This window comes from Elephas maximus, chromosome 7 (genome assembly GCF_024166365.1).
Source record: "Elephas maximus indicus isolate mEleMax1 chromosome 7, mEleMax1 primary haplotype, whole genome shotgun sequence".
Taxonomy (NCBI): Eukaryota; Metazoa; Chordata; class Mammalia; order Proboscidea; family Elephantidae; genus Elephas; species Elephas maximus.
Genome location: NC_064825.1, coordinates 62,838,243 through 62,849,327, shown reverse-complemented (window position 1 = coordinate 62,849,327; position 11,085 = coordinate 62,838,243). Strand labels below are relative to the sequence as shown.

General features: G+C 36.8%; 1 protein-coding gene and 1 pseudogene across 1 annotated transcript; one reads left to right on the top strand and one right to left on the bottom strand.

Annotated features, from left to right (window-relative positions):
* Positions 1-442: 442 nt before the first annotated feature.
* LOC126080106 (olfactory receptor 10Z1-like) lies at positions 443-9,098 on the bottom strand (annotated as a pseudogene).
* A 503-nt stretch (positions 9,099-9,601) lies between these two features.
* LOC126079566 (olfactory receptor 480-like) lies at positions 9,602-10,540 on the top strand. Its single transcript, XM_049890658.1, has one exon. The coding sequence runs from the start codon at positions 9,602-9,604 to the stop codon at positions 10,538-10,540; it is 939 nt and encodes a 312-aa protein (XP_049746615.1).
* The last annotated feature ends 545 nt before the right edge of the window (positions 10,541-11,085 follow it).

The following is an 11,085-nucleotide window of genomic DNA, read 5'->3' as shown; positions in this document are numbered from 1 at the left end:
AATTTGAAACAATCTTGTTTAATCCTTGTGGGGAATGAGGAGCATAGCACTCATCGATTTCTCAATTTTTTTCCATGGAAATTGTTATGTTAAAAGTGTTTATTTCTTTTGGGGTGAATTTTGTCAGTTTACTTTTTTCCAGAAACTCATCAGCAAAGTATTATCTCAAAATCTTTTAATTTTTTTTATATCTGTCTTTTTGATTAAGTAAACTGGTAATATTTTTTCTTTCTTTTCCTTTTTCCCTCCCTCCCTTTCTTCTGTATTTCTCTTTCTTTCCCCTTTTTTCCTTCAACCTGCCTCTCTGTTTTTTCCTTCATACAATTTTCTTCCTTTCTGAAAGTCAATTGATATCATGTAAATACAGTGTCATAAAACATGTTTTGAAACATATCAGGAAATTAGACAATACTTTAATTGCTTTTACACAAAGTGATGATTTTTATTGGAAGTACTCCAATTTCTCATTTATATTTAACAAAACTATATATGTTTTTTCAAGGTCCAGGTCTCTTTCATTTACACTCTGACTGATAAACCTATTTGCATTGCCTAGTACTTTCTTTAGGGCTATCTGCGTTTCTTTGTTTCTTAGAGTGTAAACAATAGGACTAAGCAGAGGTGTCAGCACTGTATATATCACAGCCATCAGCATATTTTCAAGGAATGAATCATTGTTCATGGGCTTCAAATAGACATAGCAAGCAAATCCATAGTGTTTGGACACCATAGTGAGGTAGGAGGAACAAATTGAGAAGGCCTTATACATGTAGTCCCCAATTTGCAATGTATTTGGGTTACTATGAAGGAACTTACAACCATTTATTTTTGTTTTTTGTATATCTTATCATTAGTAATACGTATTATGTACAGTGTTGCAGCGCTTTATAGGCGGATGTTATCCTTCTCAGATGTTCACTTGCAGATGTTCAAAGATCCAGTTTATAAAGATGCTGATAATAAAGGAAAATAATCATGAAAACTAAAAAGAAAAAAAAAAAAAGAAGTATCTGACTTATGTCAGAACCGACTTTTGATCGAGTTGTCTGAATGGAACCCCATTGTAAATCAGGGACTGCCTGTACCTCCTCTTTGCAGAAGGCATCTTCACAACTATGAAGACATGAGAAATCATAGTAAAAATAAAGCTGTCCACTAACACAAAGTCACAGAGCACAAAATAACCATTTCATGAATAAAAGTGCAACCACAACCAAAAGAGACCATGGGTGAGATGTCACAAAAGAAATGTTGGATAATTTTGGAGTCACAAAAAAGTCAAGTTGAATACTGTGCTGACGTTGCACAGAAAAACCAGAAACCCAACCACAAAAGAGGCCATTATCAACTGAAAGGAAATCACCACAGAGAGGAGACCCTACAGGGCCATAGTTGTGGGGGTATTTTTTTTAAATAATATTTTATTGTGTTTTTGGTGAAGGTTTACACAGAAGTTTAAGTTCCCATGCAACAATTTCTATGCAACTTGTTTGGTGACATCGGTTATGCTCTTCATAATGCAGGAACATTTTCATTATTTCCATTCTAGATGGTCCATTTCGTAGAGTTATATTTTTGTTATGCTTTCTCCAATACTGAAACATAAGCTTCGTGAGTGCAGAGACCATGTTTATCACACCCACCTTTTTATGTTGTCGTTGTTAGGTGCTATTGTGTCGGATCTGACTCTGTGACCCACGCACAACAGAACAGAACAGATCACTGCCCTGTTCTGCATCATCCTCACAATCATTTCTATGTTTGAGCCCATTGTTGTAGGCACTGTGTCAATCCATCTTATTGAGGGTCTTCTTCTCTTTCACTGACCCTCTACTTTACCAAGCATGACGCCCTTCTCCAGGGACTGGTCCAAAGTATATGAGACAAAAATCTCACCATCCTTGCTTCTAAGGAGCATTCTAGCTAAGTATTCTTCCAAGACAGACTTGTTCATTCTTCTGGCAGTCTGTGGTATATTCAATATTCTTTGCCAACACAATACCTCAAAGGCATTTATTCTTCTTTGGTCTTCTTTATTCATTGTCCAGCTTTCAAATGCATATGAGAAGATACAAGACTATAAAAATCTATTGTATTGCTATATACTAGCAATGAACACATGAACATCAAACTTAAAAATACAATTACATTTATAATTATTCAAAAAGAATGAAATACTTAGTTGTAAATATAACAAAAGATGTACAGGGCTTCCATGTTTAAACTAGTAGATGATGATGAATGTAATCAAAGAAGAAATAATAAACGAAGAGACATACCAGGTTCATGAATCTGATGACTCATCATAGTAAGGTGTTCTTTGTCTCCAAATTGATATTCAAGTTTAATGCAACTTCTGTCAAGATTTTAGCATTTTTTTTTTTTTGTAGACTAAACAGATTAATATAAGTTTATGTGGAAAAACAAAAGAACTAGAAGAGGTAAAACAATTCAGAGAAAGAAGAAAGTGAGAGGAACACTTTACCTAATATCAAATCTTGTTATATAGCTATAAAAATGAAGACTGTGTGGTATTGGCAGAGAGATACCCACACAAATTAATTAATGAGACCAGAGAAACCAAAAATAGACTCACACAAATATGCCCAATAATTTTTGGCAAAGGTGTAAGAGTAACTCAGTGAAGGAAAGAGCCTTTTCAACAAATGGTGCTGGAGTAATTGGACATCCTTTGGCAAATAAATGAATCTTGATATAAGTCTCATACCTTATACAGGAAGGAACTCAAAGTGGATCATGGAGTTAAATGTAAAACATGAAAGCATAAAACTTTTAGGAAAAAAAGACAAAATATGCAGGTCTAGGCCTAGGCAAAGAGTTGACACCAAAGCATAACCTATAAAAAGAAAATTTGATAAATTAGACTTGATCAAAACTAAAACCTTTTTGCTCTGTAAAAATCCTGTTAAGAGGATAAAAAGACAAGCTACAGAGTGGGAGAAAATATTTTCAAACCACATATCTGACTAAGGACTAGAATCTAAAAAAAAAAAAAGAATCTAGAATATATTAATAACTCTAAGCTCAACAGTGAAAAACAAACACACCAATTAGAAAATGGGCAAAAGCCATGAAAAGACATTTCACTGGATAAGATATGCAGACGGCAATTAAGCTCTTGAAAAGATGCTCAACATCCTTAGCTGATAGGGAAATGCAAAATAAAGGCACAACGAGAGATCGCTAAACACTCATAAGAATGGATAAAATTTGAAAAAATAACAATGACATAAGAAAAACTCCTGAGGACGTGGAGAAACTGGATCACTCAAACATTGTTGGTGAGAATGTAAAGCGGTACAGCTGCTCTGGAAAACAGTTTGACAGTTTCTTATAAAACTACATATGCAATTAACATGAGTCAGAAATTGCACTCCTGTACATTGATCCCAGAGAAACAATGACTTAGGTTCACGCAAAACTTGTAAATGAATGTTCATAGCAACTTTCTTTGCAAAAGCCCAGACTGGAAATGACCAGATGTCCTTCAATAGGTCAGTGGGTAAACTCTCAGTGGTACATTCCTATCATGGGCAAATACTCAGCAACAGAAAGGAATGAACTATTGATACACACAGCAACATAGATCAATCTCCAGGGAATTATGCTCAGTGAAAGAAGCCTATCCCAATAAGTATATACTGTGTTTTTCCATTTATATAATATTCTTGAAGCGGCAAAGTTATAGAAAAAGAGAACATACCGGGGCTGCCAGAAGTTAAGGAGTGGATGAGGAAAGGAGGGGAGTGGTCATGCCTATAAAAGGGTGATGGCGAGGGATCCTCGTAGTGATGGAAATGTTCTACATCTTGACTGTCAGTACACTGGTTTGATATTATACTATAGTTCTGTAAGTTTCCCATTGGGGGAAACTGAGTAAAGGGGATATGGAATCTCTATATTACTTCTTACAGCTTCATGTGAATGTATAATATCTCAAAATAAAAAATTTAGTAAAAAAAATAAAGGTAGATTGGCAAATATTCTGTTACCTGCTATCATCTAGAAATACATATAAAAAGCAAGCACTGATTTTTTATCCCAGATTTCTATTTTTGAATAGAAATTATGCCTAATACACCATATCCTTGTTTATTTTTGTGAATCCTAATACGGTTAGAATGTTTTTAGTAATCCATCAAAAGTTTTAATAAAAAATTGTAAGGCACACAAAATATAATCAAAGTTCTAAGGAATTTATAGATCTTCTTAGTCATCGCATATTTGTATGAGCATGTGTACTTGTAATTTTCTCTGTCCTGAAGAATTTTCAGTGGGATTCTCACAAACAAGTAATGTACTCAAGGGGTTATATCCCCAAAGACCCCGTATCTCATATAAATATGGCTGTGCCTTAATGTGACAGTTTTTTGGGAATTGTTCTCATTGTTGAGGTAATAATTTTCTTTTTCTTTTGATACAGGTATGTTTGTTTTTCATTATTGTATAAGAGGATAAAGGATAAAGTTTCATTATTTCAAGGAAATGATCATTTTTTGAGAATCCATTTATTTCTATGAGCAGTGATTGGTATGATTACGTACATCACTTTATTCAATGTAAGAACACTGTACGGTGTGTGTGTGTATATATATATACATATATATATACACACACACATAGTGAGGACTTGGATAGTTTATGTAAATTGGCTAAGATTCCATAGAGAGTCACTGACAAAGCTGGAATCTGATCCCAGGCCTGTGTGGCTCATGGCACTTCCACAAAACACTTTGCTTCTATGCCATAATGGCACTCATAACCAACTCTGAATTTATGTTTATAGACATCTGCACTCTTTAAATTTAGTTTTAAGCTTTCATGCAGTCTATGTGTTTGCCTAGTTAATATGGCCTCTGTCCTGTGCAAATGTGAGGAAGCTAAGACTTTGGAGTTCAGACATGTAATTATATCATGTTCAAAACATGGCATGTTATTGTTCAATTAATTCACATATAACATTATTCAAGCAACTCTGTTCAAAGTAAAAGCATGACAGTGTGGCTGGCTGAACACATGGCTGCTGAAGCCAGAACATTTGCATGTGTGTGGGCCTGCGGGTACGTGTATACAAACACACGTGCAGGATGAATGAGTTTAATCTGTTTGCTACTGAATTCTTAAAGGAAAAATAAATTACTCTGAAATTTAGGTTGATCTTTAAGGAAGGAATACTTCTGGTTGCTGTTGCTGAGGAGTTTTGACAATGATAAATCTACAATAAAGAAATGAAGTTTCCAAGGGTAAACAACTTTATATTAAATGATATAGGAAAACATTGAGTGATTCTAATTCTCTTCTAGCAAAAGAATGAAGATATAATTGATAAATATGGAATGAAATTTCTGACATGTTGAATAGAAATTGTCTCTCTTATTCTTTTGGCTTCAGTACTTCTTTCTGCTCCCTCTGAATAGTCCATCCTTTGTCTTCCTCTGCTGCATCCTTTCTTCTCCACTAATTTTTATATCACTTCTCTTCCTTTCTTACATCTATTTATAGCAACAACTGCCTACTTAAAATACATAAGAGCAAAGTGTTTGCAGACTCTAGAGCTATTCTACAGAGAAACATAAAGCATTCTCTTTAGACGTATAGACTATGGACGTTTCTTTATCTACTTTAAGACTCCTGTGCCTTCTGCTCCTTGCTACTCAATGTCCTCACCCAATTAACACAGAATGGTATTCGCCACCCCATTTTTGGAACAGTCATTACCATATGCTCTACCATTTTTCATACCCCCTTTTCCATATTGGAGCCCTGGTGGTACAATGGTTAAGAACTCAGCTACTAACCAAAAGGTCAGAAGTTCGAATCCACGAGTCACTCCTTGGAAACCCTATGGGACAGTTCTACTCTATCCTACAGGATTACTGTGAGTTGGAATCGACTTCATGGCAACAGGTTTGGTTTTTTGGTTTTTGTTCCATATTGATCTATCTATGTTACAGTCCTAACGTCTATTACCAATAAAGACTGCTCTCTCATATTCTCCAGACCCTACGAATACATGTTCAAAACATATTCTCAAATTTTTCTCATATTTATGACTAAGGATTCTATATTTTATTTTTATTTTGATGAGAATTTTGCTGTCCTTTGTAAAATCCAATTTCTCATTTTGAGAATTTTATCTCTTTTCCACATTAAATTTAGATGTTTTGGATAGGGTCTGCTCATCTTTATCCTGCCCTATCCTTGTGAGATGTGCTCTATTTTAGCCAAAGGGACATCATGGGACATTATTCTGGTCAAGTTCCATTTTCTGCCACCCTCTGGGTGACCAGATTTTCGTGTCTCTTACAACCGTCCATCTCCCAATTTGCTAAAGTTGTTTATAACGACTGGTGAAAATATAATTTGCATAACCCACGCACTCAAATCTTTTAGTTTATTTTCTGTTATTCTTTGGGACACAGAAAAGGGATTCCTGGTCCCTTTTCACAATTTTATGCAACCTTATATAAAATAGCAGGTTTAGGTAGAGGTGATAAATCTTGGCAGACTGTATATCAAAACCAGGATGTATACCATATAAAGATCAATTAAGATTACAACTGGCCTGCAGCAATCGCAGAAATGACTATCGCTGGGATGTGATTTTTTTACCTAGCATCTTTGACCCTTGATTGTAGCTACTAATTCTACCTATTTGTTTTTAATTCTCCAATATGATTGCCTCCTCCCTTGGTGGGATCCTCGTGGCTGCTTCAAAACTGTTCAGTCAATCTACATTAGGTGAATCATTTCCCCATCACCCCTATCCCCAAAGTTAGGATTATCCTTCACCCTCCCTTCTGTTCATTAAGCTATTAACCATGACATAATAATATATTCCCAGTGTTCTTAGTGTATGATCTTCTCTGTTTTCTCTTGGAATGTCATCCCCATTCAACTAGAGCTAAGGAAAGTTGTTTGCAAGTCTCCTAATCTTCTTTTGAATTAGAGGTCCAGTTTTCACCTCTGTTTAACTCCCAAAGCCCTTTCCTTGTGTCCTTCAGAATTTACAGTTGTCAATAAATCTCCAATGTCCTCACCATCTATTTTGAACATTCCTTGCACTGTCCTTTTCAGTGGGTTCTTGGTTCTTACCTGAGAACAATGTTTTTTCTGGAACCTCCTAAAAAGTGATGGTGTTTTTTTGTCTTGCCATTCATACCCCTGGGCTGCTGGTGGTAGAATCTTCTCTTTTCCCTCTTACCACTTATAAACTGTTCTCTTTCCTAACTTCTACACCCATAATGATTTTATGTCATCAGACAATACTAATGAATCCTTCTTCCCTTCTATCTCTTCCTCCTTTGCAATCATGTCTTCTTAATCTTGGGAATTTAGTGTTATTATTTTTATTTCACTGTGGTTCACTCTCTTTGTCCCTTAAACAGCATTCCTATCACAATTCCTGACGGTTTTAGTATTTCTGCATAGAAGATCCTTCCAACATCTTGACCTCTTAGTTTCTTAACCTCTGCTCCAAAGATTTTGTCTTCTTTCCTACTATATCCTTTCACTCCCATTGTCAGAGCTTAGAGTTTAGACGCTGTCATTTGCCAATAACTTTAGTTTCTCTATAACCTCAATGTCTTAGTTATCTAGTGCTGCTATAACACAAATACCACAAATGGATAGTTATAACAAAGAGAAATTTATTCTCTTACAGTCTAGGAGGTTAAAATCCGAATTCAGGATGCCATCTCCAGGGGAAGCCTTTCTCTTTCTATTGGCTCTGGGGGAAGGTTCTTGTCATGAATCTTCCTCGGTCAAGGAGCTTCTCAGCATAGGGACCCCCAACTCCGAAAGACACACTATGCTTCCAGTGCTTTTTTCCCTGGTGTTCTGATGTCCCTATGTCTCTCTGCTCGCTTCTCTTTTTTATATCTCAAAAGAGATTGGTTTAGGACATAACCTAATCTCTTCGATTGAGTCCTGTCTCATTAACATAACTGCCATTAATCCCACCTCATTAACATCATAGAGATAGGACTTACAACACATAGGAAAATCACATCAGATGACAAAGTGGTGGAAATCACACAATACTGGGAATCATGGCCTAGCCAAGTTGACAGACATTTTTTGGGGGACACAATTCAATCCATGACCCTCAATTTTAAGCATCCCAAATTGTAATCACTGCTAGCTCCTGTCTTTTCAGCTCATCTCCTCTAGTAGACTAATTACAGCAAATCTCACCTTTGCCTAGTTTAAATTTCATGACTAGTTATTTTACTTACTACCACATACCAAAACACACACACACACACACAAAACACTAAACCCATTGCCATCCAGTCAATTCTGACTCATAGTGACCGTATAAGATAGAGTAGAATTGTCCCATATGGTTTCCAAGGAGTGGGTGGTGGATTTGAACTGCTGACATTTTGGTTAGCAGCTAAGCTGTTAGCTACTGCACCACCAGGGTTCCTTGTACCATAAAAAAGAAAAGAAACCCTTGCCATCGAGTCAATTCTGACTTCTAGCTACCCTATACAACCACCCTTGAATGCCTTTCTCATGCTCTACAAAAAGACAATCCTAGCTAACCCCAATTCCTCAGTTACCAAGTACCCAAAACTGTTCAACTGAAAACAGAGGCACATCAATTCCCAGGGTTCTGGGCACTGAAAAAGGCTCTTTTTCACCTGACTCACAGACTTGCCATTACCTTGTACCCACTTCTTTATAGGAATTGAAAAATTGTCCTTTTAGGAGTATTATTTATAGATAAACTTAATTAAAGCAAACTGCAGAGCATCCCAAGACTTCCAGGAGTAACCTGACCAACATATCTGGCTTCCGCTTAAACTGACCTCACTTGCTATCATGCATCAGAAATCTTGATCCTGAGATGATTCCCACTCCAATTCCAAATCTCCATCTTCCTCTGTTGACTTGTTGTGATTTGAGTGTCTTAGCCTATATTCTGCCACTGGCCAAACTTCTTGAATTTTGCCTGTGCATTCCTTGTGCGACCTCGTGTGGATACCTAGACCTGAGTTACTGACCTCTTCTTTGTCTTCTGGATTAACATGCAGCTCCACCTTTGACTTCTGCTTGAAATAAGGATTCATAATGACTGTACATTCTCTTTTATATGAGAAATGATGTCGCAGACATCTTTTTGAACAGCAGCTCTTTTCATGGATGTTGACCCATTTTAGTGTTTTTGTCTCTCTTTAATCATGTACTTGGCCTAAGAAGATTCAGTTACTAGGTTCCTCATATCATCTAATGGACATCTCTGGGATATGTTCATGAGAGAGAGCATTCCCCCTGGAAGACCTGAGCTAACCACATAATGCAAATATAAGTTGAGTAGAGTATGTTATGTTAAATAGAAAAAAAGTTTTTCGGAGTATTTTTGGCCTTACATTAATGAACATATGTATTCTCAACTGACATGAGAGACTGTGTGTTAAAGCATTTTATGAAATCAAAAATTTAAACGTAATTGTCTATGTTGTGATTTTTATTATATATCTATAGTAAAAAGAAGTATCCAAATTATAAAATTATTTCCATTCTAATCTTCACTTGTTTTGCTTTCAGTGGGCATCATTCCTAACTGCTGTAGATGGTGACTGGAAACTACACAACTGTGACAGAGTTCATTATTTTGGGGTTGACAGAGGATCCTACAGTTTGTATCATTTTATTTATTGTGTTTTTAGGGGTCTATGTTGTCACTGTAATGGGCAACATCAGCATAATCATGTTAATCAGAGGCAGCCCTCAGCTTCATACCCCAATGTACTTTTTTCTCTGCCATTTGGCCTCTGTAGACATTGGGTACTCCTCATCAGTCACTCCTGTCATGCTCATGGGCTTCTTAAGGGAGGAAATTTCCCTCCCTGTTGCTGGCTGTGTAGCTCAACTCTGTTCTGTGGTCACGTTTGGGACAACTGAGTGCTTCCTGCTGGCTGCCATGGCCTATGATCGCTATGTAGCCATCTGTTCACCCCTGCTCTACTCCACCCACATGTCCCCCAGAATCTGTATTTTCTTACTGGGGACATCCTACCTAGGTGGGTGTGTGAATGGTTGGATATTTACTGGCTGTTTACTAAGCCTGTCCTTCTGTGGGCCAAATAAAGTCAACCACTTTTTCTGTGACTATTCACCACTTTTGAAGCTTTCTTGTTCTCATGATTTTACTTCTGACATAATTCCAGCTATCTCTTCTGGCTCCATCATTGTGGTCACAGTGTTTGTCATAGCCGTCTCCTACGTCTACATCCTCATCACCATCCTGAAGATGCACTCCATTGAGGGCCGCCACAAGGCCTTCTCCACCTGCACCTCCCACCTCACTGCTGTTACTCTGTTCTTTGGGACCATTGCATTCATTTATGTGATGCCCCAGCCCAGTAGCTCTACTGACCAGAACAAGGTGGTGTCTGTGTTCTATACAGTGGTGACCTCCATGTTGAACCCCCTTATTTATAGTCTGAGGAATAAGGAGGTTAAACAGGCCATGAGGAAACTGATGGCTAGAACACACTGGTGGTCCTGAACAAATCTGAGTTGAACAAAATCTGATCTTAATAATAAATCATGTATAGTGAGGACCTCTCCTACAGATGAAAAGAAAAAATGTACTAAATAAATTTCAGTTCATGTATTCATAGTATTCTAGACTCACAGATTTCATTGTGTCATTTTCAAGAACATTTTAGTGTAAAAAACATGGATTCATTAAAGAAAAAGGAATATTCAGTAAGACATATTTACATTATACTTGCTCCACTCACCATTACCTGCATCTGTAAGTACAAATATTTTCAAATAAGTTCTGTGCACTTTAAGTGAAGTCTTTGGAATTAACATCTGTGGACACATCTGAAACTCTTTGAAAGGGAAATGAATAGTAGTGTACTACCCACCATATGCTTTTATAAAAAATATGGTCTTCATGGTCTACAGACACTCTAAAGTTTGAATGCAGTGATGCTCATGGTGAAAAAGCTTCTGGTAGCCTGTGTTCCAAGCCTGACCAAGAGGTCCTCTTCTGTAGTACCTCTGCAGGTGAACCTGGTTCAGCCAACTCAGAAGATATCT

Coding starts and splice junctions, on each gene's coding strand:
- LOC126079566 (XM_049890658.1), top strand. CDS start 9,602: ATGGTGACTGGAAACTACACAACTGTGACAGAGTTCATTATTTTGGGG.